Genomic DNA, 27,967 nt, shown 5'->3' on the forward strand with positions numbered 1-27,967 from the left:
AAAATGTATATGCTGCCCAGCCCAGCCCAGTCAGACGTGCGTCGGGGAACAGATTGCCAAAGGACTCCAAAAAAAAGAGAGAGGAGTCTGCTGCTCTCTGCCACTGCTGGATCAGAATAACTCATTACCTGTTGCTGCCTCTTTTTATCCAGTCCGCATTTTGAAGAAGTAATCCATTATTTTGAGGTGCAAGGGGAATGTAGAAGGCTCAATACTATAATGGTTTAATGTCAGGAATGGATAGTGGAGTGGTCATGTCAGCGAGTCAGAACACCGCAGCTGCAGGACTTCTGCGCTAATTGGGTCGTTGGCTCATGTTCAAGTTCAAACTCTCACGCAACATGTCGCTTTGATGTCATGCAGAATGTAATGCGCAATTTCCTATTGATCAGATACACACCTGAAAGTATTCACGCTGATTAACAGTTAATTTGAGCAGTGATGGTAAAAGTAGGCCTAATCAGTGAGAATGCTTTCAGGTGAGCCTTTCTCCGTGCTCAAAGGCCAAGTAAAAAAAAAAAAGAGAGAGAGATTAATAAACTTGAACTCTGTCGGTCCACCGCCTCATCCAAGCCTTCAACCAACTGTCCAAAAAGGAAAATGGACATGTATGGTTCATTTAGTTCCATTACACTGTCAGGGTATTGCATATCACCTAAAACCGGATTAATTCTTCAAAATGTGGACTACATCACATCACAGATGCAGCACTCAAGGTAATTAAATGTCAGACCAAACCTCACCGTTGTGACTCCGACCAAGCCAAATATATTAGCCTATCTTATATAAATATAATAACGATATTATATATCCCCACGTGTGGGGAAAGGCTTTTTTGAGAGGTGATAGAATAGGGTGGTAGAATAGGGTGGTTGGGCCCATTAAATATAAAAAAAAAACTCTTTAAGAGGCTGCGCAAACAAAGAAAAGGAAAAAAAAGCAAAGGGGCAAATACACGTTATAGCCTACACAGTAGGTCTATATGTAGGCTGGTAACGTGTCCGTTGGCTTCACGCTGGTCGCAACGACTTCACTTTTAGCGTTTCTTGGTTATAGACCTATTCATTCTTTATTTTTTATTCTATTGGTCGGCAATGTGCGAGCCCATGGCACCATCCGCGACCCCACGTTGGGTCGGGACACATAGTTTGAGAACCGCTGCCACTTTCTCAATCCGTGGAGGCTGGAGCCTTGTTTCTTTATTCAATCAACTGCCAGAAAAAATAAAAGTGAGTGAAGAAAGAGAGAGAGAGAAAAACACTCTTGATTTTATCCCTCTTGAGGGGGCGGAATTTTCATCTAGTCGCGTCTCTCATGGCACCACCCCCCCCGAGATCGTGGGTGGCTAGAATCGCGAGACGTCGGTCTCATTTGTAATGGTCTGAGATATTTCACTTGGCACAGCGGGATATACCGGGCCCGATCGCAAGACAGAGGATCGCTGTCGTTTGAAATGAACACCGATAAACCCCCGGGCACGACATCTGATCCTACCCAACATCGCGTTTAGTGTGTGAGGCTCTTAAGGCTTGCCTGGCCTTATTTGCAGCAGTGGTGTGTATGGGTTGTGGTTGGGGTGGTGAATGTCATTGATGATTCGCTTCGTTTATCTTATATTCTATGGAGGGGAGGGAAGGAAACATTGAAAACCATAAACAGTTACTGACCGTGTTTCCTTTGTTTTCGTTACACAGAGGTTGCGAACAGAGAACAGGCTCCTGAAGCAGAGGATAGATACGTTGGAGAAAGTGAGTAGAATCACCTAACAACCATGGTGGTGCATGCAGCCAGTCGTTCACTGTCCTGGGCATTCACTTTGAGATCACCAACATTGCTGCATTAACCCATTTAGGCCTGAACACATTATGACGCAATATTTTATGCTTTAAATATAAAAAAAATAGCAGATATACAAGCTCACAGCGCGGCACCGAGTGCCGCGCTGCGAGCTTGTAGATCTGCTATTTTTGAAAAATCGTGAAAATTAGAATTTTGACCCGATCCTATAAGTGTCTTTTGAATCCTTCTAAGATTTTTGGAAAAAACCTACGTTTCTATGTCAGCAATCTGGCCAGCCATCGTCAAAGAAAAGGTCCTTTTCACTTAACTGGAGCTCAGTTAGTCTGTTCTTGAGAGACTACTATGTCAGAGGTTCTCAAACCTTTTCATGTGAAGGACCCCCAAAATGATATGTATTTGGCCACGGACCCCCATTTCAAAATATTTAGTTCCACCAGTTCCACCCAGAAGCAAAATTTTAGTTACAAACGTTCGCTTTGAAATATACATATATTCAAATATTTGCACACATTTTCACGACTTTTTCAAAAATAGCAGATCTACAAGCTTGCAGCGCGGCACTCGGTGCCGCGCTGTGAGCTTGTATATTTGCTATTTTTCACTGGTTAAAGCATTCAATAATTCTAGGCCTAAATGGGTTAACCCATCCAGTGTATGTTCATATGTATGCAACTGCATCTCTGGATGACCGCTGAGACACATGGAGTCACATCTTCACTAACCTGGATATTCCTGTTGAAACCCTTCCAACTAAACAGTGGTTTATATTCTGTTGCACAGTGTATTGCACACCTACATACTGTATCCACAATCTATCTATTTGCGGTACACGACACCCGTGCACGACTACCCTTATGAAAACTTCCTCTATGTTGCAGAGGGTTTGTATTAGTTAATATCTTAAAGCAGAAGTTGGCCATCGGAATGCAGGTTTTCTCTACAATTACAATTTAGGCTCTTAATCCAGAGCAATTTACAATAAGCAAGGTAATACATCAATACATCAACATTAATACATCAAATGCATAGAAATAGTAATCTAAAGTAATCTCTGTTATGAATGTGTGTGGCTCGCATACTGTATTTACATGCAGGGAACTAATGTATTTCTTCTGGACACCTCTCTAACACAAAGCAGTGACTGTTAACATGCTTTGTCTGGAATGCGAAAGCGAACGCTTAACACACATTGGGGAGATGATACGGAGCACTGCATGCCAAGGTGCGCTGTTTGTATCATTCGTTGGTTGTGCTCCTGTGTATGCGTTGTATGGCACGAATGGGTGCTGCCACTGCCTGGTGCAATATGCCCCGCATGAGGTCCCTGCAGTGTGGATATGCCAAGGTGCCCGTCACAAAGGAGGCTTTGCCCGGAGACGTATTTTCAAACCAGTTCAAGGTTGCTTCACTCTGGTCTCTTATTCATCATAATACATTTGCTAATGTAAGATCATTCAAAAGATTGGATGAACGTCACTTAAAAGCAATGGACCCGGCGTTGCGTTCAAACAAGCATGGCTCCTGAACACTATATTAGTGCCGCTGTCTCACTGCGCTTTCTCCTCTGGGCTCTTCTTGCTGTCAGCTGTCCTGTGCTTTGCCTGTTGTGTGAAATGTGTCACTTGTGTTTTTCAACACCATCTAATTTCCACACTGTCACCACCTTATTCACAGTCACCGCCTTATTCACAATCTCGTCACCACGCCTGACGGCCATGTTCCTTTTCTGACTCCGAACACTAACAAAAGTTTTATTGTTTTTCAAGTTCTACAATTAGTTTTTGTCCAAACGGGAGGGGAGAGGAACATTGCCTATCTTCTCTACAACAATCAATTGTTCCTCTTTTTTTTGTGTTACAACCTGTCCTCTGTATTGTCTTTCTCTCTCTCTCTCTCTGCTCTCTTGTTGATATTTCTGTTTTGTAGGAAAGTGCTTCCTTGGCAGATAGATTGATCCAGGTATATTGCCTATTTTCTCGTCCTTATCACCTTTATTGAACCTTTACCCTTCTAAAAATTATTTAACTTTTTTTGGCATTGCATGCTCATCCTTAGCACTTTTAAAAAGTGTCAAAATCACGATGATGTTGTTGATTAAATGATAAAATGACTAACAACATTCTGTATAATTAAACTAACCGTAGCAGATCTCATTAGCGATAAGTTAACCACTACTGAGTAAATGCATGTAACGCCACATCACAGCATATCACAAAACTCACAATAATCACAAATTATGCTCAGGAATTCATCTAAACAGATCCAACCCCTCCAAACAGCATGTGCTTGAGATCCCCCACTCCCAGTCCCACTGTTCTCCATCCTTTCATTTTTGCCCGACCGTTCTGTTTCCACCCCTTTCACCGCGCTCACCCCCATCACCCCTCGGTTGGCTATGTCCCCAAGGGACAAGTGACTCGCGCCCAGGAGGCAGAGGAGAACTACCTGGTCAAACGGGAGCTGGCCACGGTCAAACAGCACTGTGAAGAATCAACTGCTCAACTGGAGCAGGCCGAAAAGGCCATCCGGCAGCTCCAGCAGCAGCAACCGCAGCAGCAGAAGCAGCCGTCTCAAGCGGTAAGGAAGGGCCACCGTCTCCCCCCAGCATAGCAGACTAGAGAGGCATGGCCCTAAACAACCCTTCCACCTGGCAACACCATCCACAGAGTGACACGATAAACCTTGTTACTGTGACACCAAGGTTTTCTTTTGACGGACCATAGTGTTTGCAACGTGAAACCTCAGACTCGACTGTTGTTGAGACTGAAAACGTGTTTTTGTTTGTATTGTTTTCTGTTAAAGTTTGAATTTGCCATTTTCCTCTCTCCTCTTTATTGGTTAACATTTCATGTAATGAAGAAAGAAAAAAAAGCAAATCGAAGCCGCTTGTTGCGTAATGACAGAATTGTCCGGATATGGCACAGATGTGGTTCCTATCCCCACTCTGCACACTGGTTATGCATAATGATCTCCTTTGGCATGCATGACTTCACATTTGGACACAGCGTTCCACACATCTCAGCTACCATTTGCAAGTGTTCCACATCTCTAGAAATGTATTCATGAATTTGTAAGCAGACGTGTGATCGGCTTGTAGGATTTAACACCACCGAGGCGTCGGCGGCGCCTTGTTGTTCTCAGCCAGCCAGAATCATCTGTCAGCTGTGCGTAACCACTGACCAAGCAGACGTCGCAATATTCTGAATTATTGATGACCTCATCCAAGATGCTAATGTGTGCAGTGAATGCAATTATGTTTTACATAATTTGCTGCCTTGCTCTGCCGTAAGCGGCTGTTAAATATTTAATTTGCAGTGAATGCACAAAGGATAGTTTTGTTGGTGTCGGTTGAAATCAGAGGTGAAGTGAGCTCTCTGTGTCCATCCATGCCGAGGTGTGTGTTTTCTGATTTGTGTAACTCATTCAAAATAACATGGCGCAAGCTGGTGACATTTAAAATGCATTTTTTTTAACCCATTTAGGCCTAGGATTATTGACTGCTTTAACTGTTGAGAAATAGCAGATATACAAGCTCACAGCGCGGCACCGAGTGCCGCGCTGCGAGCTTGTAGATCTGCTATTCTTGAAAAATCATGATTTTTCTTTGCAAGTCTTTGAATATATCTATTTAAAAGCGAACATTTGTAAATCAAATATTTGCTTCTGGGGGTCCCTGGAACAACATATTTTGAGATGGGGGTCTGCGGCCGAATAAATGTAATTTTGAGGGTCCTTGACATGAAAAAGTTTGAGAACCACTGATTTAGAGGAAGGATTTAGAAGTCGGGTCAAAGATCGGGTCAAAGATATTCATAGACTTGCACACATTTTCACGATTTTTCAAAAATAGCAGATCTACAAGCTCGCAGCGCGGCACTCGGTGCCGCGCTGTGAGCTTGTATATCACGAATGGTTCGTTCCAGGTATTTGAGAGTTAAAGAAATGCCTCTTACTATGGAAGGTTTTGTACCTGCACAATGCCCAGGCCTGAGCACACACAGTAGATATTCTGGACTATAATGGGTGTGGTGTTCTGACATTGTGGTGTCTGCTGCAGAAAGGCAACCAGCGGTACACAGAGGACTTCATCCTCCAGCTGGAGAGGGAGCTGGTCCAGGCCAGGCTGAAGGAGGCTGAATCCCAGTGTGCTCTCAAGGAGATGCAGGACAAGATCCTGGACATGGAGAGGGTGTGTGTTTCAACCTCAATACCTGCACAGTGCAGACACAATACATCATGCAGTCTTTAACATGGCTCCCCAAATGTGTGTGTGTTGCATATTGTATATTGCAGTGTTTAGAACGTTTTTTCTTTTTCTTTCTTTTCTTTTTTTTAAATTAAGTTTGAGACCCAAACGAATTTGGTCTCTCCAGGACCCAAACTTACAAAAATACATAACGACTTAACTCATACAGTGCCAAACGACTTTCAGATCAACTATCTCACTATGGACTTCCCTGCCAGACGACTTTTGGCGACTTTTACTTAGAAAAAAAAAACAATTTTTTTATTTTTTTTATTTTTTACATTTTTTTTTATATATATATTTTTTTGGACCCCATTAAATCTAGTAAACATGATTTCAAATTATCGCGATTTTGCATGTTCCACCCCCCATACAACCCCATCTTTCATACAGGGCAGCCATCTTTGCTTACATAATGTAAAACATAATGGCTATTATCTCAAGAATGCCTGAACGGATTTCCAATCTTTTTTTTTTGTTTGAAAGCTGTGAACAGCCTGCACAAACATGGTGCATGATCTGTGCATGGGCGTGCATGATCTGTGCACTATAAATTACATGGGAGTCTATGGAGATTTTATGGCAATAATGCCATTAGAAGGCATATTTAATTTGGCAGTAACTGAGTTAAGCATTGTTTAATAGTGAAATGGCCAATCTACACGCTCACAAGCTTTCTGAAATATGAAGAAAGATTGCGCTTGAAAATCTTTTTGAAATTTGTTATTTATATATTTAGTTAATCTATTTATAAAAATGGTTCAGCGAGTCAAAAATGGGTCCCGACCCATTGTTTGGGAAGCCCTGGTGTACTGAATACAAGAGGGGGAGCACGTTCCACTTTTATTTTTTATTCTTTTGAGTTCTTTTCACCTTTTCCTTCTTTTTTTTTGTCGGAATCTATCGGAAACGCTACCCTGATTCTAACTTAACGCAAGCTCATCACATCACTGGATGTCTTATTTGAAGCCTAGTGCAGTGTTTGTCAAAGTGGATTCCATGGACTCTGTGGGTTCCTTTATGGGGTTCTGAATGGTCCCATACAAGTCTGTAACTCTGACAGTGTACAAATGGAACCAAATGGACCCTAACGGGTCCATTCGGTTCCATTTGTACACTGCCAGAGTTAAGGGGAGACCTTGAAATGTAAACGTTTGAGAAACACTGCCCTAGCGTAGCCTAAATATGTGTGTGTTCTCTTCCAGAGGAACACGTCCCTCCCAGATGACATCAACGTGGTGCGTCTCCAGGAGGAGCTGATAGGAGTGAAGCTGAGGGAAGCTGAGGCTCTGACGGGACTCAAAGAGCTGAGACAGCAGGTCAGAGGCCTGGAGGAACACTGGCAGGTGAGCAGGCAACACACACACACACACACACACACACACACACACACACACACACACACACACCCCTTGTTGCATACGGAATATGCATTTATACCAAATCAAAATGTCTGAAAAACTGTGCAGTTATCTCTATTTATAATGTTTAAGCTGTGCAATATATATATATTTTTACCTTCAAAGGACACAAGGAATGCATACACTTTATGGCCTCTTGAACAGTGGTTCTCATGTCAGGGACCCCCAAATTAATTGGACCCCCCCCCCCCCCCCATCTAAAACATGTCTGTGCTAGGGACCCCCATAAAAGATTTGTGTAAAATTTCAAATATTCCAAAACTGTAACATTATATTTTATATATATATACCCGTATTTTCCGGACTATAAGGCGCACTTAAAAGCCTTTAATTTTCTCAAAAAACTACAGTGCGCCTTATAGTCCAGTGCGCCTTATATATGGATCATTCATTGACATTGACATTCCCTTTAGCACAGCTCCATCTGTTGGATGCATAACGCAACGGTAGCGTCTATTATGTGCGCCTTATAGTCAGGTGCGCCTTATATATGAAAACAATTTGAAAATAGACCATTCATTGACAGTGCGCCTTATAGTCAGGTGCGCCTTATAGTCCAGAAAATACTGTATATATATATATATATATATATATATATATATATATACTTTGATGCTATATTAACACGTTTTTGCTGGGGACCCTGCACTAGAACGCCCTCAAAGACCCCTGGGAGTCCCCCGGACCACACTTTAAGAACCATCGCTGTAGGCAGAAGATCCTTCCTTTTAGATCAGTTGATTGATTGATGACTGACAGATTGCTTGCTCTCCAGCGTCACTTGGCCCGCACCGCTGGCCGCTGGAAGGACAGCCCCAGGAAGAACACGCTGAGCGAGCTGCAGGACGAGCTGATGAGCGTGAGGCTGCGCGAGGCCGAGGCCCAGGCGGAGCTACGAGAGACCCGTCAGAGGATGCTGGAGCTGGAGACACAGGTCCGGAGATTAGTCCTCAACAACACATTTAGGGCCTAGAATGATTGAATGCTTTAACCAGTGATAAATAGCAGATATACAAGCTCACAGCGCGGCACCGAGTGCCGCGCTGCGAGCTTGTATATCTGCTATTTTTTAAAAAGTCGGGAAAATGTGTGCAGATCTTTGAATATACTGTATGTATTTTCAAAGCGAACGTTTGTAACAAAAGTTTTGTTTCTGGGGGGTCCCTGGAAGTAAATATTTTGAGATGGGGGTCCGTAGCCCGTGTGTAGCCCTTCACATGAAAAGTTTTGAGAACCACTGACATAGTAGTCTCTCAAGAACAGACCAACTGAGCTCCAGTTAAGTGAAAAGGACCTTTTCTTTGACGATGGCGAGCCAGATTACTGACATATAGAAACATCGTTTTTTCAAAAAACCTTAGAAGGATTCAAAAGACACTTATAGAATCGGGTCAAAATTCTAATTTTCACGATTTTTCAAAAATAGCAGATCTACAAGCTCGCAGCGCGGCAGTGTCTTCTAAATCCGTCAGTGGTGCTCAAACCTTTTCACTTCAAGGACACCCAAAATGATATGTATTTGGCCACGGAGCCCCATCTCAAAATATTTAGTTCCAGGGACCCCCAGAAGCAAAATTTGAGTTACAAATGGTCGCTTTAAAAATATATATATTCAAAGATTTGCCAAAAGGTTTCTAGATTTTTCAAAAATAGCAGATCTACAAGCTCGCAGCGCGGCACCGAGTATATCTGTTATTTTACGATAGTTAAAGCATAAAATAATTCTAGGTCTTAATAGTCCTTAACCTGACACTGAAGTGCTGTTCACACCAGGCACGATAACTATAATGATGGCTCTAAAATATGTTGCTTTAAATGATCAAACCCAAGTGGACGTCCACACCATAACGATAACCGTGAACGATATCACTTGGATTGCTTTCAGAGCGATCCTATGAACAGCCAAGCAAACCTGTCAAACGGACGTATGGGATGCAATCGGTCTCACTCGTCTTCGAAATCACATCAGTGAGTTGTATTATGGTCGAAGATGAGTAGACGATTATGAATAGCTAACGCTAGCTGGTAGGCTAACTGGCATCACCACAGGAATAGCCTACAACTAATGATCTCGCCTCCTTCAGATTATCAGATTATAATACAGAGTCAGATTATCCATGCTATCGCATGTGTCTTTCAGCACCACCGAGGCGGGGAGATCTCTCAATCCTGCTCTCTTCCTCTGTGTGCAGTCCAATGTACTGTGTGTTTGGTAGCACTGTTTACAGAACACATGATTCTTCAGTGTGGACGCTCACATAATCATCATTATAGATATTGTGCTTGGGTTGAACGGCTCTTCCACCATTCACTGTCAAATACTGATTGTTCATTTAAAGGGGTATTTCACTTTCAAAAAAACTTTTGGTAATTTTATCATCTAATCAGGCTTTTATGAACACCCTGAACAATTTTGAATTAGCTTGATTCAATATTTAGATATTTGATGTAAATGTTACCAGGCCCAGGGCCTCTCCCCACACACACCCATTGTAACTTCAAACTTCATTTTAACCATGATAGATTCATTAAAAACACCCATTATTTTTTCTGGTGACTCATACTACCCTCCTAATATGTGAGCAGGCCGTGTTTTTTCGATAACTTTTTTCATTTATTTTTAATAATATTTTTTTTGTATTTCATGTTTTCCATTTTCCTAAATAATTATTAAAAATAAATGAAAAAAGTTATCGAAAAAACACGGCCTGCTCAGGTATTAGGATGGTATTATGAGTCACCAGAAAAAATAATGGGTGTTTTTAATGAATCTATCATGGTTAAAATGGAGTTTGAAGTTACAATGGGTGTGTATGTGGAGAGTGGCCCTTCCACTGCTCCCTGTTGAAAGTGGAATATCCCTTTAACTCTGAGAGTGTACAAAATGGCTAAGGATTCATTTGTTTTTTTACGTTTTTATTAGTTTATTACAAATGTGAAAATCAATGTTATTAATTGATACTTTGGATTGTTGGCTCACCATTAAAAGATAAACCAACTGGCCTAGTTGCACTGTTGGGCAATGGCCACCAGAGAGCAGCGGTCATCTTCCAAGTCCAATGTTTCCCAACAGGTGTAAACTGAAAGTATTAGGAGTGTTCCACTCCAGCCAATGCAGTGTTATGAGAGCCATTAGATGACTGCACAAAGTGATAGAATACACTTTAACACTTATTCATAATGTAACTGCTGTGTGCACACAGAATCAGTATTCATAATGTAACTGCTGTGTGCACACAGAATCAGTATTCATAATGTAACTGCTGTGTGCACACAGAATCAGTATTCATAATGTAACTGCTGTGTGCACACAGAATCAGTATTCATAATGTAACTGCTGTGTGCACACAGAATCAGTATTCATAATGTAACTGCTGTGTGCACACAGAATCAGTATTCATAATGTAACTGCTGTGTGCACACAGAATCAGTATTCATAATGTAACTGCTGTGTGCACACAGAATCAGTATTCATAATGTAACTGCTGTGTGCACACAGAATCAGATTCATAATGTAACTGCTGTGTGCACACAGAATCAGTATTCATAATGTAACTGCTGTGTGCACACAGAATCAGATTCATAATGTAACTGCTGTGTGCACACAGAATCAGGATTCATAATGTAACTGCTGTGTGCACACAGAATCAGTATTCATAATGTAACTGCTGTGTGCACACAGAATCAGTATTCATAATGTAACTGCTGTGTGCACACAGAATCAGTATTCATAATGTAACTGCTGTGTGCACACAGAATCAGGATTCATAATGTAACTGCTGTGTGCACACAGAATCAGTATTCATAATGTAACTGCTGTGTGCACACAGAATCAGTATTCATAATGTAACTGCTGTGTGCACACAGAATCAGATTCCTAATGTAACTGCTGTGTGCACACAGAATCAGTATTCATAATGTAACTGCTGTGTGCACACAGAATCAGATTCATGGAAACCACTTGCGGCGAGCTGAGCAGGAGGGGCGGAGTCTCCAGGAGCGTGTGCAGACACTCACGGCACAAAATAAAGGTCTGCACGTGCAACTACAGGACATCAAGAGGAAGCAAGCTGAGATTGAATGCAAGGTACATGTCTGCTGCTGAGTCATGGTGTTTTAGTACCTGGCAATGTAGGACAAAAACAAAATGCCATAGTTCTGCTCTGATGATCAGAACAAAACCTCAAGCACCTGTCTGAGTATATTTCATTCTCCCTGATCCAAAAGATGTCCTGCAAAATGTAACATGGTAGTCTATGGAGAATCGGTTTCTGTTTCCTGTCCAGACCGGATGCACTTTGTCCCGGGCATTTCGGCACAGCGTCACGGTTTATGTTTTTCTTTTTAAATATGAAATAAAAGAGATATCTCGTCAGTGGCAGCGGGGAGAGACCTCTGTATCTCGCCAATCTCGTCACGTGGCAGTCTCAATGAGTTAAGCTGATTCGCTGATTTCCCCACATACTTGCATCTTATCACAATTTACCCACAATGGTTTGTCCTAGGTTAGGTGTTGAAACGACATGCCTCTGATATACAGGGAATAGTCTGCCTCTTCTTTTCACCTGCCAGTATGAAGGATGTAGCGTGTGCGGAGGAACACGCAATTCCTCATATCTCAGCACCCCTGCTGAGTGGCACCCTTGACCAACCTGTAGGAATGGCTAGTGCAACAACAAAGCTCCCCGCCTGGATTCCCTCCCGCTAAAACGGTCAATTTAGTTTTTACCTTTGCATTTATTCATGTTTTGTTTATTCTTGCAGAGCAAGGAGGAGGTGATGGCAGTGAGGCTGCGAGAAGCTGACAACATCGCTGCTATGGCTGAACTCCAGCAACAGATATCAGAGCTTGAGATCCAGGTATTTCAATACTCTGATCTTATTATCTCACTGCTCCACCCCCTCTGTGTGTCGCATGTTACTATCCAGACTGAGACATAGCCCATCTTCAAGATGGAAGATGCGGAGTCGAGGTGCGTTCACAACGGATGCTTCGCGATCCAATATCAAGTCGACGCAAAGATGCGACATCGAGCAATATTTTGTTTTTGCGCCCGAAGCCAAATGGAACGTGCAGATTATTATTAATATTATTATTATTTTTAATCAAACGATTTTTATGGAGCAAAGAGAGCAACATCTGATGCAGGACCCATTTGAAATAGTAGTTTGTTGTTGCTGTGTGTGGATTTTCTGAGCTATTGATATAACACTTGGACTAGTGAGATATAATTTAATGTGTCCCTCTCTGGTAAGCAATGTGGTGCCCTTTTGTTAAAACATGCCTCTGCTTTTTGATCATTAGTTTCTTTTGTAATTTGTAGATTGACTATTTAAGCTATTTGTGGTCCCCTACTCTTTTTGTTCTCACAAATCAAACCCTGCACACTGGTTTTATATACTTTGCCAATGTTGCCTGCGACCAAATTCACAAAATATCAGTTGACTAGGCCGACACAGCTACCACGATTGAAGTGACGCGATTTATTTGTATCGCGTCCGGTGTGGCTGTACCTTCAAGCGGCTGCGTCTTTTTTTAGTGTCTGCATTTATGTGAGGAAGAAGGTGGGGTAAGTTCATGTGTGTTCTGCAGAGAGGCAAGAAAACTTTGATCTGCGTAGTTGTGTGACACAGTTGCCTTTTACTACAGAATGTAACATGCCATTACACATGGATAGTCAAAAGTATTAACTATTATCAGTTATCAAACTGAGGTCACAAAATGATAATGAAATGACTTATTATGCCCCTTTAAAAAAATGCATAAACATAGCCAGTCTACAAGCGCACAGCGCATCATATCGCGAGTAGTTGTGAGCTTAAGCTTGTTGATATGCTATTTTTGAAGAAGAAAAGTACTGTGCTCTTTACATAAAAACTATAAATCTTAAGTTTGAAAGTGGTTAATTTTAAGAGGACGGTAATGGTATATGGATATGTAGTGACTTTGATGTTTTAGGTCAGTTATTGAATAAGGTCAGTTATTGAATAAGCATATTTAAGTTGGCCAATAATAATGCAGCAAAGACCAATATGGACTTAAAATGTAATAACACATCTTAAAAGCCTGATTTCCACCTGCATCTTCTGCTATTCAGAGATGCTGTTTATTGTTATACTTCCGTAAATCTGCATTAGGGCATTAAAACAATCTTGGTATGCACTCAGTGGAACCAGTTTTACAACGGCTCTACTTTTTGTATTGGTAAATGGGACAGTTGGATAACATAATACAGTTGAGTTGGATAATAATCTACCAGTCCCATCAAACAGGAGTGCAGAAACCATTATTTACCCCTAAGCAAATGTAACGCCACACATAATATGGGTGACCAAAACACATGCTGGGTCCTGAAGACTCCTGATCCATCACCATTCCTGAAACAACACTGATGGATTACACATAAAAGAACCCCCAGCATTAGGGTTGCCTCAGTAGCCAGTGTTACACGACACCAGCAATGTTGAGTAGGACACCTACAGTAGGCCTACTTGTTGACAACGGTAATTTTTAAAGTTAATTTAAAGGAGACAGCAAGCTAAATGTTGTCTATAAAATGTAATTGAATTTTATTATGGGCATGCACATCCAGTGTTACCGATATTATCTGTGTCAATAAGCATTTATTAATTTGTGGGGAAAAATCACCACAGCAATGACTAACACTGGACACACAGAGGTAGACCGTGCTCTTTCTTGAAATGAGTCAACTGTCTGTTAACCCACAAATGTGTGAATTTGTTTAGGCGATAATATAAGGTGGTATAAAGAACAATGGTTCCATACTCTTAATATTGAACTTTATAAAAGAAAAGTTAAAAGTAACATTAAATTTGACAAAAAGTAAATGTCTCATCTTTGCTCCTGAACCCATAGCTGATAGGGAGAAAACTAGAAAACCACCGTGGAAGAACATTTCCTGAAAGACTTAACTTTACGTATTTGGATGCTGTTCACCTTGTATGCTCTGTCCATTGCTCTGTCCATGATCAGAGGGTTGGTTTCATTTAGCCGGGGAGCCACAGGCCCAAAAGCTCAAAGAATAGGATGTTACCTGTGATGTCATGACATACTTTTAATTTTTGTTTTTTCTATTAATTTGGTCATCAAGGTCCACAGAATGAGAGGCCTGCTCTGCCGGAAATCCTGCGAAAAAAAGTTATGGCCATTTGTATATTCACTCCATCGACTTCAATATAAAGGAAAGAAACACACCAAAAAAAATATGCTTTAAGTAGCATGTGAGGGGTCAAACTAGGGATTCTTGATGATTCTGAATCCATTGCAAGCATTTGTTTTGCACGAAAAACATTCCTTGGGCTAGAAAACGGACCAAAATAACGGTGAAAAGTGATGACTCATCACTTTTCACAGGTTTGAGAGGCTGAAATCTAGCCCAAGGAATGTTTTTCATGCAAAACAAATGCTTGCAATGGATTCAGAATCATGAAGAACCCTTAGTTTGACCCCTCACATGCTACTTTTTTTGGTGTGTTTTTTTCCAGTATAGTGAAGTCAATGGGAATCTTTTTTTCGCAGGATTTCCGGCAGAGCAGGCCTCTCATTCTGTGTACCTTATTGACCAAATTAATAGGACAAACAAAAATTTGGAGTATGTCATGACATCACAGGTCCTCTCTCATTTTGGCCCAGTGGCTCCCCGGCTAATTTGCGTCAATCTACAAACTCAGAATGCTTGTAGGTCTGCCATTTCCACAGAATGCTCGCTACAGAATAAGGACCCTTGGTTTCATGTCATTAAATTATGATCCTTTCATCTGTGATTTCAGGTTAGATATGCGAAACCGAAAGGCTTCTCTTTTATTCGAGCTTGTCATTCCTGTAGTTTGCGTTTTGAATATTTCCTTTAGCAAATAGTTGTACCCATTTGTCATACGTACTTGCACATGGAGGTCTTCTACGGTAAGTGCAAGGGGAGAACTTTTGCCAAAGTGATTTTGACTCATGCAACAGCAGGTTGTGGGTTTGTAGTATAAAATAGAGCTTTAATGGTTAAACATGAAATAAATAAATCATTCACTTGGGTGATAACCCTGGAAGACACATTTGAAAAAATGAAATCAGCAGAACTTCACTATTAGGATCAGGCAACCAACTAAGAATGTCTTCAGTGAGGATGATTGCTGTTGGATGCAATGAATTTGCACATTTGTGAGCAGATTGAGTAAATTGCTATTTTTAAATGCATGACTATCTGCCCCATGCATACGAATATACAGTATGCACAGAGCAGAGAGCAACGTTTTCCGCTGTAAGCCCAGCCTATTAAAAAATATGTAAAAGACACAGCAGCACTGAAAAAAACCAAAACCCCCTTCCTCCTCAACCCAGGCACACACAATCACGCAAGTGTGGTCTGTGGTTTTGTTACTAAGGTGATGGAGCAAAAACATGCTACACCAAAATCTACCACTGCCGCCCTCAACGCTCTTTCAGATCTGTGCAAAGAACTCTCATTTGGTTTTACGATAGCATCAAATGCAGCGTATCTACTAATTTGACTCGATGAGGTGGTATTATCAGCATTAAATGTGGGTGCTGCTTATTCATTTAATCCTCCCTATCTGCATGAACAGTTTGTTTCACTGTAAACCAAACTCTTGGTTGAGCTATTGCAAAATCACTGGTCTTGTGGTTTTGGTACCTGCACAACGTGCTCTGGGTACCGTATATATGCGTTGCTGTAACGATACATGGGGTTTTGTCTGACAGGGAATCAAACCGGGGACTCACTCACTGTCAGGCATTGGAGCCCATTAGTGCACCCTAACCACTCGGCTATCGGGTCTAGAGTTCTAAACAGGCCTGAAAATGTAATAATAATATAATAATAATAGTTACCTACTCCTCCCGCGAGGGAAGTTCAGATATTTGCAGCCCAACCCAGCTGCTTTTTCAGCTTAACCCAGTGCTGCCCACAAGGAGCGCGAGGGGGAGGGGAGCAGTGATAGCTGGAGCGGGGAATCGTACCTGCGACCTCTGTGGCCTCCGGAGTCCTAGGTACACTAACCACTCAGCCATATGCCCGACCGGGGCCATGCCAGCAGACTTTTCTCTGCTGACTGCACGCAGCCTCTGCATTAAAAACACCATCACCGGCGGTCACTGTCAGCACAGCACCACATTGACAGGGCTGCTGTTCATAACTAATAAACACACACACAGATGGAACAGAATAATAATTTTATTTTCTGCAGCCGGGGCCCAGCCTGACAATTTGTTAGGGCTGTCACAATTATTACATAATCGTCTAATCGCGATTATTTGACATAATCGCGATTATGTTTCATAATCGTCATAATCGTTTCCATGTTGAAACATTTTCATATAGGCTATATTTTTTAAAGTAAAAAAAAATAGTGGAAATAGCAGATCTACAAGCTTGTTGTGAGCTTGTAGATCGGCTATTTCCACTATCAAAGTTCTTTTTTAAGTATAAAGTTGTCAAATATGTCAGTAATTTCTTTGTATATTTAGGTTATGTGTCATATCTAACGTGTGCAACTTCAAAGCCTAAAAGCCAAACAGAAATGTAACTGTCAACGACAAAAACACAATTAAATCGTTAATCGCAATTATTTGAGTGAAAATTAATCGTCAAGTAAAATGTCATAATCGTGACAGCCCTACAATTGGTATACATTTTCGTCCCAAACCCGTCGGGTTCGGGCAGAATTTGAGAACTCGAGATCAGATCGCCCCGAGCCTTAGTTATGCCAAAAATAGCCGATCTACAAGCTGACAATGTGGTGCTGCATAAGGCGTTGTTGGCATGTAGATCTGCTAATGCAATGTGATTTGAAACAATAAATGTATTCATTAAAGTGTGTTTTTGTACAGCTTATATCTGAAAAATGAAAGACATTCAAACTAAGCTGTCCTAACTGTAACAGACTCAGAAGTAGCCGTGTATATATAGTCTGTAACCCATATGAACACCACAGCTCAGTATCTCTACATCTACATCACAAACCACTTCCTATCATGCATAGATACGCTGGATACATGCTTGATTTACTTTGAGGTTTCGATGATATGCTCAGAGATTTATGTAAAAGATTTTAGTCTTAAAGCGATAACCACTGTTTCTTCCGTTGCCCAGCATTAAGGCAGAAGTGTAGACAGTTGCTTACTTACCTAAAGTGATGCGTTAACGTTACTAGTAGTTCTTTTATTCAACAATAGCTAGCACTAGCTAACATCCTAGCTAGTCCAGTAGAAGACTTTGGTCTTGAAGACGAATAATACAAATGTTTATTTTGTAAGTTACAGTTCCGTTTCTGCTGTTTCCTAGAAATGACACACTTGTGAAACAAAGATTAAACTATCGTAACTGTTTGAAGAAACATTATTGAAATGATTCAAATCGCAACTGAACACTCAAAAAATTACATCATAGTGCTAACAATTGATTCTGGTTTCAATCTCTCGGAATCAGCTTTATTGTTACATCACAAGTTTACAGAAGTAAAGAAGGGTGGGTGAAATTAGTTTTTGTGCATAGTTCACATCATATTGTTATTTCCATAGATGCAAGAGGGGTCACAGGTGCAGTGCACAACTTGGTTGGTGAGTTGGTGAGACGAAGGAGAACTCCAGGCAGGAATAACCCCACAGTACTGGAGAACTCTACGCACCTGTGTCACCTCAAGACCTCAGGAGGGACCCACCCAATACCTCCCCAGAGAAGCCTCTTGTTGGGAAAAAAAATAGAGCAGGAGAGGGGAGTTTAGCCTTGGTCAGGAGGAGGAGATGGGCAGTGATTTGGCCACCACTGCCGACCCGGCCATCAGGAGGGTGTTGTGGTTTGCGGGTCGAAACACCACCTATGATCGATGGTTACCACCTGAAGACATCAAATTTTCCTGGCCAAGGCTACATTCACCAAACGTGAATGGAGGAGAAGCATCGTTAGATGTAATTATAATCAGAGAACAATCAAATGTCATACTCTCATGGCCATCAAAGGGTGCACTCATTTAAGGGCCCTTGCCCTTACCTTGGGCGGGAATTGACATGTCCGCTGGGTGGAGTTTGCACTCCGTTTTTGTAACGGGTCTTCCTGTCAGTATAAGCTCTGAAGTGACCATCTCAGGAACTTGTACAAGCTTGGGGTGCCGCGAGATGATTTGATAATATTTGGAATTTATTTGGACACTTGCAAAAATATTTAGTATTATTTTAAACTTGAAGTACAAAGTTATTTTCAGTCAGTTCTAACCAAAATGGCTATTATCTCAACCTTTTCCTCGCAACATAATCACTAAAATAGCGTCACTGTCGGGCAGAAACCTCGTATTTCCAAGTTTCAAATGTGTACGTCTTTTGGTAAAGCAAAGCCCTGCTTCATCATTACAAGACCGTCGCACAAAACTAGTGAAAACAGCCGATCTACAAGCACACAACGCCTCGCGATGTGAGGCGTTGTGTGCTTGTAGAGCTGCTGTTTTCACTAGTTTAGTCAATTTTTTAGATGATAAAAAAAGGACATACAAGGTTTCCACCCGACAACGACGATATGCTATAAATATAAGCTGCTGGGAGTAAAAATTATAATGGAGGGGTGCCTCGGATTTAAAAAAATATTTATGGAGTGCCCTGAGACAAAAAAAAAAAAAAAAAAAAAACGTTTGGAACCTCTGCACTAAATGCAAGACATTTATCCTAAGCTGAGCTCCGCCATCACAGCCAAATATTGTTCCTGTTATTGGCCGTGATTTCTTTAATGTGATGCTCACAGAGTTTGTCTCAGTTGAAATGTTACTTTACCAGAGGTTCAACAGCTCAACTCACAACGACGACTTGTCATTCATTACTCTGAATTGAATTGAATGCAAGACAACAGATTTGGGGGTACTGGGGGCGAGGAAGACATTAATTTTCAGACGTTTGGCATCCCTGGCCACAGTTTGACACCTGGTGATTCATGCAGCTTGAGCACAAGGAAGTTTCATTAACTGCCTTGCCCCTTATCGTTAACTGTGCTTTCAGGGGGAGGAAACCTCAAAAACAACACAGATTCTTGGAATAACATCACCCGCTTAGATTGGTCCAACAAAAAAAAGGTAGAAAAAAAAAGAACACTATCAGGACCTCACAGGAATCAACCTCCCCCCACCACCGTCTATATTTCGGGTGTTGGCTACCAGGCAGAGGTGACAATCTCACCTCCCTGCCCTAGATACCCCACCCCTGCATAGTGTGCGTACAGCTTCCCTTTTTTTTCTCCGTCTTCCAAGCTGTTGCCTGTGGTTTGCCCGCTCACTCACTGGGCCCGCTGTGTCAACTGGTGGCTTCATGGGTGTGATTTTTGAGGTCTGAAATAAACTGTTTGTCTCCTATAGCTGCAGATGTCTTTGCTGAAGAAGGTAAACATCACACCGGCAGTTTTTCTTTTTCTTTTTTTGGCTGTTGAATGTCGCTACGAGCTTCATCCCCAGGGCCCCTAGAGGAAATCAAGCACAAATGGCAAAAAAATGTTATGCCAGGTTTCCCCCCGACAGCTGGAACTGTAGTCTGCAGACATATTTATGTACAGTATTGGGCAGTTTGTGATGATACTGTGTGCACTGTGATCCACCCTTTTACCATCTTTATTATATTTGTTTTCTTTCCACTACAAGTTGTAGTTTTCTTTTGGGCATGGGTAGAGAAAGAGACTGCAACAGAGCAGAAAGCCCACAACACTCCAAATTAAATACAGTCTTTATGCTTGGGCAAAAGTGTTTGGCCTTTCTACAGTTGTGTGTCCTCAGGTATTTGTATATCTAATCCTCGGTCGTGTCGCTTTAGTCTCGACAGTTTCAAGTATCCAAAATGAACAAAGAAACGCTCAATCTCTCTGCTTATGGCCAGCATTGTCACCATTTGAGCTATCCAATCCACCTGCCATTTGTTTATGTAGAGCAGGGTTCCCCAATTGGCGGCTCGCAGGCCATTTGCGGCCCGCGGGGGGCTACTGTCTGGCCCACACCAACCCCAGTAATAATGGTGGTATAAGAGCAGCAACAACACTAGTATATCGTCGTTGTCGGCTGGAAATCTCGTATCTCCAAATTTGTACGTTCTTTCGCAAATCATACAAGGCTGTTGCACAAAAGTAGTGAAAACAGCCGATCTACAAGCACACAACGCCTCGCACCGCGAGGCGTTGTGTGCTTGTAGATCGGCTGTTTTCACTAGTTTAAAAAATTATAAATTCAAAATGAACGGTTTTGGACATACAAGATTTTCACCCGACAACGACGATATCTGAACTGTCGCTGGAGTAGCGGGAACGCCGCCGTCGCCCCCCGTATTGTTGTGGCCCTCGGCTTGGTACCCTAGACATGATTTGGCCATTGGGGAAAACTAATTGGGGAACCCTGATATAGAACCTTTGAGAGACTAGTAGTGAGACATAAAGACATTTGGTATGTTTGTTTTTGTTCATTTACATAGAAAGAAGAAGGGAAGGTCCAAGGTCAACTGAACCGCACAGACTCAAGCCAGTACATCCGTGACCTGAAGGACCAGATAGGAGAACTCAAACATGAGGTGAGTCCTACAGAACGGTAACCGGAAAACCCGTCCTAAAACAAACTCGCCCCAAACTCGTTTCCCAACGGATCTGTGGCCTTAAGCTAGATGCAGAATAGACTAAAATCAAATATTTGCTTCTGGGGGTCCCTGGAACAAAATATTTTGTGATGGGGGTCCGTGGCCAAATACATATCATTCTGGGGGTCCTTCACATGACAAAGTTTGAGAAACACTGATGGCAACATAATTTTTTTTAATAACAATCAGTGGTTATGGACCCGTGGACCCCCATCTCAAAATATTTTGTTCCCCGGATGGACTCCTATCACAAACTTTTTTTGTTCCAGGGACCCCCAGAAGCACAGATTTGATTTTAGTCTAATCTGCATCTAGCTTAAGGCCACAGACACGTTGGGAAACGAGTTTGGGGCGAGTTTGTTTTAGGGCGGGTTTTCTGGTATTCCTACAGAACCACTGTGTGCAACTTGAACCTATCAGGCATCAGTAGGCCTACTGACACAACTGTGTTGATTTCGTCAACTAAAACTATGACGATTTTTTTTTGTCAAACTAAATAAAAACTAAGCTGTGATGACTAAAATTAAGACTAAATATATTGACAATTTCGTCAGCAAAATAGAAACTAGACTAAAATGGGACTAGTGGAGAAGAGAGTCATTTTATGTGTGGTTGCTCTCAGGTGTTGCGTGCTGAAAATAGACGATCTACAAGCTCGCAACAGCAGCACGACGCGTTGTGAGCTTGTAGATCTATTTTCAGCACACAACCAAGTGTAAAATCAGTAATTACGATGCCATCAATGCCTGCCAAAATACATTTCAGTTGACTAAATCAACTGTAGATTTAGTCGCCTAAAAACGTATGATATTTAGTCAACTAAAATTAGACTAAAACTAAAGCTTTTCAAGTGACTAAATTATGACTAAAATTAAATGACATTGTATTCAAAAGACTGACTAAAACTAAATCAAATCATGTCAAAAACAACATTGTGACACAAGTACAGTATGCAGATTTTTTTGTTATCAGAATTCTTCACAATTTGTTCAGATTTTAGGTTACTTTGAGGACAACATAATAGATTTGTTGAAGTGTTAACTACGCCCATCGACTTCCTGCGCGGAGTATGCAGCGCACACCCCTCTTTAGTGCATTCACAGTCACCCAACCCAATACTCTGTTTACGAGGGCCGCTTTAAGGCACTATACCCAGGTAGAACAGAATCGTATTGGTATGATTGTGTACATGCAGTATATATTTTCTGTCAAAGTAATATCATGTCAAAGATTGGACCTGATATAAGTATAATTCTTAATTGCTGTTATTGCTGCTACAATGTTTAGGAACCAAAACCAATACTTGTATTCTTGTGTACTATATAGGATGTAACAATGAACATTATTATCATCATTTTTCAGTTACTTTTTCGGTTACTTTTAACATTGTTTTTGGAAAATTAAAACAATTAAATACAATAACAAAATGTATTTAAATAAATGAAAAAAGTAATAAAAAAAAAACATGGTATACGTATTAAGAGGGCACTATGAATCACCAGAAGCAAGGACGGTGTTTTCGATGAATCCAGCCTGGTTAAAATGGAGTTTGAAGTTACAATGGGTTTGTATAGGAAGGGACTTGTCTGATAAAAGGAATACCAAGGGCCCGGTTTTCATCCATGCCTTGCCCCTTATCCCTAAACCTTTTTGCCCTTTTGTATTATTTTGAAAAACATTTTAAAATACTTCAAAATGTCAATCTACATTGACACGTTGTGAGCTTGTAGATCAGCTATTTCAAGTTGAACTATTTAAAATGTTTTTCAAAACAGTGAAAAGAGGTTAGGGGTAAGGCATGGATGAAAATCTAAATACTGAATGGAACAACTTAAAAAAACTGTCTGGGGTTCTCACAAATGCCTGAGTTAGACGATAAAATGACCCAAAGTGTTACTACTACACCTTTCTAAACCGTATAGCAGAGAAACTTGTCTTTCATTACATGCATTATTCTGGGGGTGGGATGTGTTGTTCATATTTGTAATTTTACCGCCTCCTGCCAAAGGAAAAGCTACCCTCTCAATAAAAGGCTTGTGGTTTAGAGTGTGCAGCACTAAATCATGTTGTGCCTCGTATCAAGGCGGTGCAGTGACGCAGTGTGGTGCAGTCAGCCAGGATGTTAATCCCCCTCGGCTGGCTGAAGAAGGGCCTGCCATGCTGATTTAAGTGTTTGTGGTGAGAGCAGCGGAACGGTTGCAAAAATGACCGTTCGCTACAAACCTCCCACAACATGAAGTCAGTTAGCACGAAATGGTGAGCAGATCAGAGCAGTTGTATAAATTACGTCCACTACAAACCCCCCACAACTTAAAGCTAAACCCGGTCGTGAGTCAGTTGGCGGGAAATGGTGAGCGGATATTTTGCACACAGATCGTTCCATCACACATTATAGCATAAATGACCATTTGTATGAAACACAAAAAGGACCTTGAAATACAGAAATAAGAAATTATGAAAAAAGGAATCAGCCCTCAAGTACATTACATCACAAGATAGGCTATTATATATGAGTCAAGTCTTTGTCATTCTAACACAGGAAGTAACAACAGGCCAAGTTTAGAAAGATGTAGGCAAGTGTGATGTTCCAGTATGCCTGTGTAATCTGGAATGCGTTTCCTCCTCCTACATGTCTGTCTTTGCATGGCAGGCTGATGCAGGTGAGTTGTAGCTTGCCGGGGATGTACCTGGCTGTAACCCACAGTGTTTCTATCCAGAACCTATTTTGAATGCTCTGTCTCCATTCCACAGGCTCTGCAGCCCAACATCCAGTTACAAATGGCAAAAGTTGCTTTTTTAAGGCACAATTAAGACCGATTTATACTTGGTTGCTCATCATGTCACACACCGAAAATGGACAATTTACAAGCTCACAACTTGTCACAGCTTGTATATCTTGTATTTATCTATTTTCAGTGCACCAAATGCAACTAAGTTTAAATCAGGCTTTAAATGACCAAATGTGTGTCATCCCCATTTCTTTTTGGACTGATTTGCTGTCTGCATGTTAGTGAAACTCATCCCTGCTCATCTATGACAGTGATACTCCATCATCACTGATCACTCAGCCCACATTAGACCATATGGTGGTGTTTGTAGCAGAGTGTGCATGTTTTGTCTCAGTAATTCTAATTCAGAAGTGCAGCTGATTTATTATCCCTACCTTTTCCCCTCCAGTTTAACCACATTCCACCTGCTGTCCCTATATTGGGCATGTCATCATCCTATATTAAAATGAGCTAATGGGAGGCGGACCGGCAGACCTATGATTCATAGATAACCCTGTCACTATGGGGCCTTTTCCACCGGCAATGAACCGGTTCCAGAACCAGTGCAGGTTCAACTTTCTTGGAACCTTGGTTCGTTCTTGTGAACCGGCTTGTGTTTCCACCAGATTGAACCATGATTGAACCAGAGGAACCAAGTATTTTGTGGTTCCCGTTCGGAACCAACTTTTAACCAACTCCGGTTCTCGGTGGAAAAGCTCACCTCTGGTTCATCCCATAGGCGGGAGAAAGAACCAGAACCGGTTCTTTGCCGGTGGAAAAGGCCCCTATGACTTAGACATAACTCTGTCACATGCCCATATATGAGCATTAACTGATGACATCAGGGAGCTCCATATATGGGCATAAAAGAGACATGGATTGATAGATAAAATAGCCAAGCTAAAAGCGATCTACTATTTTGGACAGTTTTCTTTCTAATGTTCAGCTATTATAATGACCTGTCCAAAATAGGGACGCCAGGCTTTCCGCATCTAATGCCCCCTCCCTCCCCCTCTTCACAGATTCGCTGCTTAAAAGGACAGAGGGGGGGCTTGGCCAGCCAGCCCACCTTTGACGGCATTCACATCGTCAATCACTACGTGGCGGACAACGAGTCGTACCACTCCTCGGACGACGACACCCCCACCCAGGGCCACCACCAGCGGATGAGAGATGGCAACAGCAGCCGCATCCGACTGCACCCCAACCTGGGAGACACTGACAGTGAAGGAGAGGAGGACGGGGAGGCCCTGCGCCTCACCGTACCCTCCAATGGCAGCCACAAGTCCACCACCGTGTGACCACCGCTGGCTGCCGGCCGGAGTCTGTACCCAGGATACCACTCACACTAGGGGGGGGGGGGGGGGGGATGCTGGTGGCTCATGGTAGCCCTTCTACGGGAGAATTCAAGGTCTTCTACAATGTCGCATTTTTGTAGCGGAATGCATTGCCATTTCATATCACCAGAATCACATATGGATTGTCTTTTTCCCGTCTGTTTGCTTTTGGTGTCCTTGATTTTTATTATTATTGTTGTTATTGTTATTATTATTATTCTCTGGGATGTTAGACACCTACCTGATCACCACTGCCTGTGCGTCACCATGGGCTCCTGCAGAGAAGAATTTGATTTAGACTGCAACTAATCTGACTCCTGCAGCCAGATTACCATGGAGGGGGGGAAAAGGGGGGAGGGCTTCAGCTAGGTACAACACAGAGAAAGAGACTGTGCAATAATGCTTTATGACACTTCATTCAATCACTTTTTTTAAGACGACATCCAAGACACCGTTACTACTAATCGACCGTCATGACACAGAAATAAATAATGAGTGTGTGTGTGTGCGCGTGCCACTCATGATGTAGTTGTGATGAGCATGTTGGAGAGCCCAGCATCAAAGGAACTGGTATCAAGCTACTGACTTGAGATGGTGGTGACGGTCGGCCTTAGCCAGTATCGCATGCCTTCTACCGCGCTGGTGGAACATGAGGTCAAAGTGAATTTTGCATCCATGTATATATGTAAATGTGTTTTGTTGTTTTTTTCCAATTCCATTTGAACTTGAAAATATGTATCTAAAGAATTATTATTGCATATATCTAATGTGTAGAATGTATTATAAAAGTCAGATGAAAGGGACATTAGTTTAATATGGTGCAGATCTGCAGATTGTGAGTTTCTTTTTAAAGGCTGGGGGCAGCAGAGATTTATTTTCCAATAAAAAGTGGAACAGACGTAGGTTCCCTTCAGCTGAAGCTTTCAGTTTGCGGTTTAAAGAGTGTGATAGCCTACTAGTTAAAATGAACTGTCCATTCAGTTTACAGGGACTGATTTCTACATACTGTGGCTATTATGAGATTTCTTAGTCGTACCTTTAAAAAGAATTATAATTCTGTTTCAAGTCAGGTTAGCAGACTTATCATCTCCACTGTTTGGTGGTGTGTTGAATTTGCACAGAAATGTGTGAAGGTCTGTGGGAACATTTACTGGGAAATAAACAGTCTAACAGGACACTTGTAAGCAATCCAGTAGAAAATGTGCCCTTCAAATAACGATGAATTGAACATCAAGTGTTACCAAAGCAGGCTGTCAGCCACAAGCCAGTCCCACTCCATTTCAAATGGGAGGACAGGGGTCCAGCAGACCATCAGTGATTTTCTCTGAATGACCTGAACAAACACTAAGCCAATTCTTGTAAGTGAAGACAGGGGCGTCACACCAAATTCTGGGCCCCGGGTACAAGGATTCACTGCGGGCCCCCCATGAATGTCAACTATTGAAAAATAGCAGATATACAAGCTCACAGCGCGGCGCTGCGAGCTTGTAGATCTGCTATTTTTGAAAAATTGTGAAAATGTGTGCCAAGAAACCCATGTTTCCATGTCAGTGATGCTCAAACTTTTTCATGTGAAGGAACCCCCATCTCAAAATATTTAGTTCCAGGGACCCCCCAGAAGCAAAATTTGAGTTACAAATGTTCACTTTAAAAATACATATATTCAAAGATTTGCGCACCTTTTCACGACTTTTCAAAAATAGCAGATCTACAAGCTCGCAGCGCGGCACTCGGTGCCGCGCTGTGAGCTTGTATATCTGCTATTTTTCAATAGATAAAGTTATTAGGGCCCCTCCACCTTGGGCCCTGGTAACTCAGTCCCACTTTCCTACCCCTTGTGACGCCCCTGAGTGAAGATGGCGGTGGTTGTGTTTACGCCACTGGCTTGTCACATTGAAGTCTACGCTGTCATCTTCATTTGGGGCTCGTGATAAGGACACCCACATACACCCCCTCCCTGCCGACAACGCTGTTTGAAAGAAACACTTTATAGCACTTTGAGTCTGCAGTGCAGTTTATGGACGCATGTTGCATACCGTTAACACTATGACAGTCAACCACACTCGTTTAGAATAAACAAAGCAAAAACAAAAACATGTTGACATTGACCTGTGTGATGAGTTCACAATAAACAGTTTGATAAACTTTTTACTTTGGTCTTGTCTTTTTGCAATATTTGAACTAGTCATGACCCAGGCTGGAATAATGAACCATGTATTAAATGGCAGCTAAGTGTGTCTGGGGACTTTGTTAACACCCTCTTCCTCAACAAATGATTGTTATTCAGATTGTGCTCAGGAAGTGGCTTCTGGAGATGCACTATGAGAGTCCCATGTGGTTGTTATGTGGGGTGTTTCATCATGAGTCGGCAGTGGACTTCGGGCAGTTTGAAGGATTAAAGCAGGTTTGTTTTAATACCATACACCTGCCGATAAACGGCTACATTTATGTTTCATAGAAGGCTAATGGCGCTTATATGATGTCGCCTGTGATTATATATTGCTATGCGAGAGAGAGAGCGCTCAGTAATTACATTGATGTAGGTATGGAGGCGTTTTGCTTTAATTGGCTGCTTAGACCTACCTTTCTAGCTTACATGCTATCAGTTCAGATCTCATACGATCAGCTAAATGTAGATGTGGTATAGGCTTTGGTCAATTTACAATTATTTATTTTTTAAAGTTATTAAGCTACTTAATCATTCTTGCTTGTCAATTCTGGGTTTGCCATCAGTGTAGGCCTATGCTTATAGAAAATCTAAATAGTATACTACT

The 27,967-nt window shown here is 41.8% G+C and overlaps 1 protein-coding gene across 4 annotated transcripts in view; it reads left to right on the forward strand.

Annotated features, from left to right (window-relative positions):
* Positions 1 to 27,297, forward strand: part of evi5b (ecotropic viral integration site 5b) — a 58,595-nt gene extending 31,298 nt beyond the window's left edge. For 2 of the 4 annotated variants that reach the window (XM_080735301.1, XM_080735302.1), the window contains 10 exons: positions 1,695 to 1,748; positions 3,727 to 3,759; positions 4,207 to 4,377; positions 5,858 to 5,989; positions 7,252 to 7,392; positions 8,243 to 8,401; positions 11,408 to 11,554; positions 12,232 to 12,327; positions 20,930 to 21,025; positions 24,879 to 27,297. In XM_080735301.1, the coding sequence (XP_080591427.1) occupies positions 1,695 to 1,748; positions 3,727 to 3,759; positions 4,207 to 4,377; positions 5,858 to 5,989; positions 7,252 to 7,392; positions 8,243 to 8,401; positions 11,408 to 11,554; positions 12,232 to 12,327; positions 20,930 to 21,025; positions 24,879 to 25,157 (1,308 nt within the window). In that variant the 3' untranslated portion in view covers positions 25,158 to 27,297. The remainder of the gene's footprint in view (positions 1 to 1,694; positions 1,749 to 3,726; positions 3,760 to 4,206; positions 4,378 to 5,857; positions 5,990 to 7,251; positions 7,393 to 8,242; positions 8,402 to 11,407; positions 11,555 to 12,231; positions 12,328 to 20,929; positions 21,026 to 24,878) is intronic. The other 2 variants (XR_013962440.1, XM_080735303.1) reach the window with 2 other exon arrangements.
* The last annotated feature ends 670 nt before the right edge of the window (positions 27,298 to 27,967 follow it).

This window comes from Nannobrachium achirus, assembly GCF_963921795.1.
Source record: "Nannobrachium achirus genome assembly, chromosome: 1".
NCBI lineage: Eukaryota > Metazoa > Chordata > Actinopteri > Myctophiformes > Myctophidae > Nannobrachium > Nannobrachium achirus.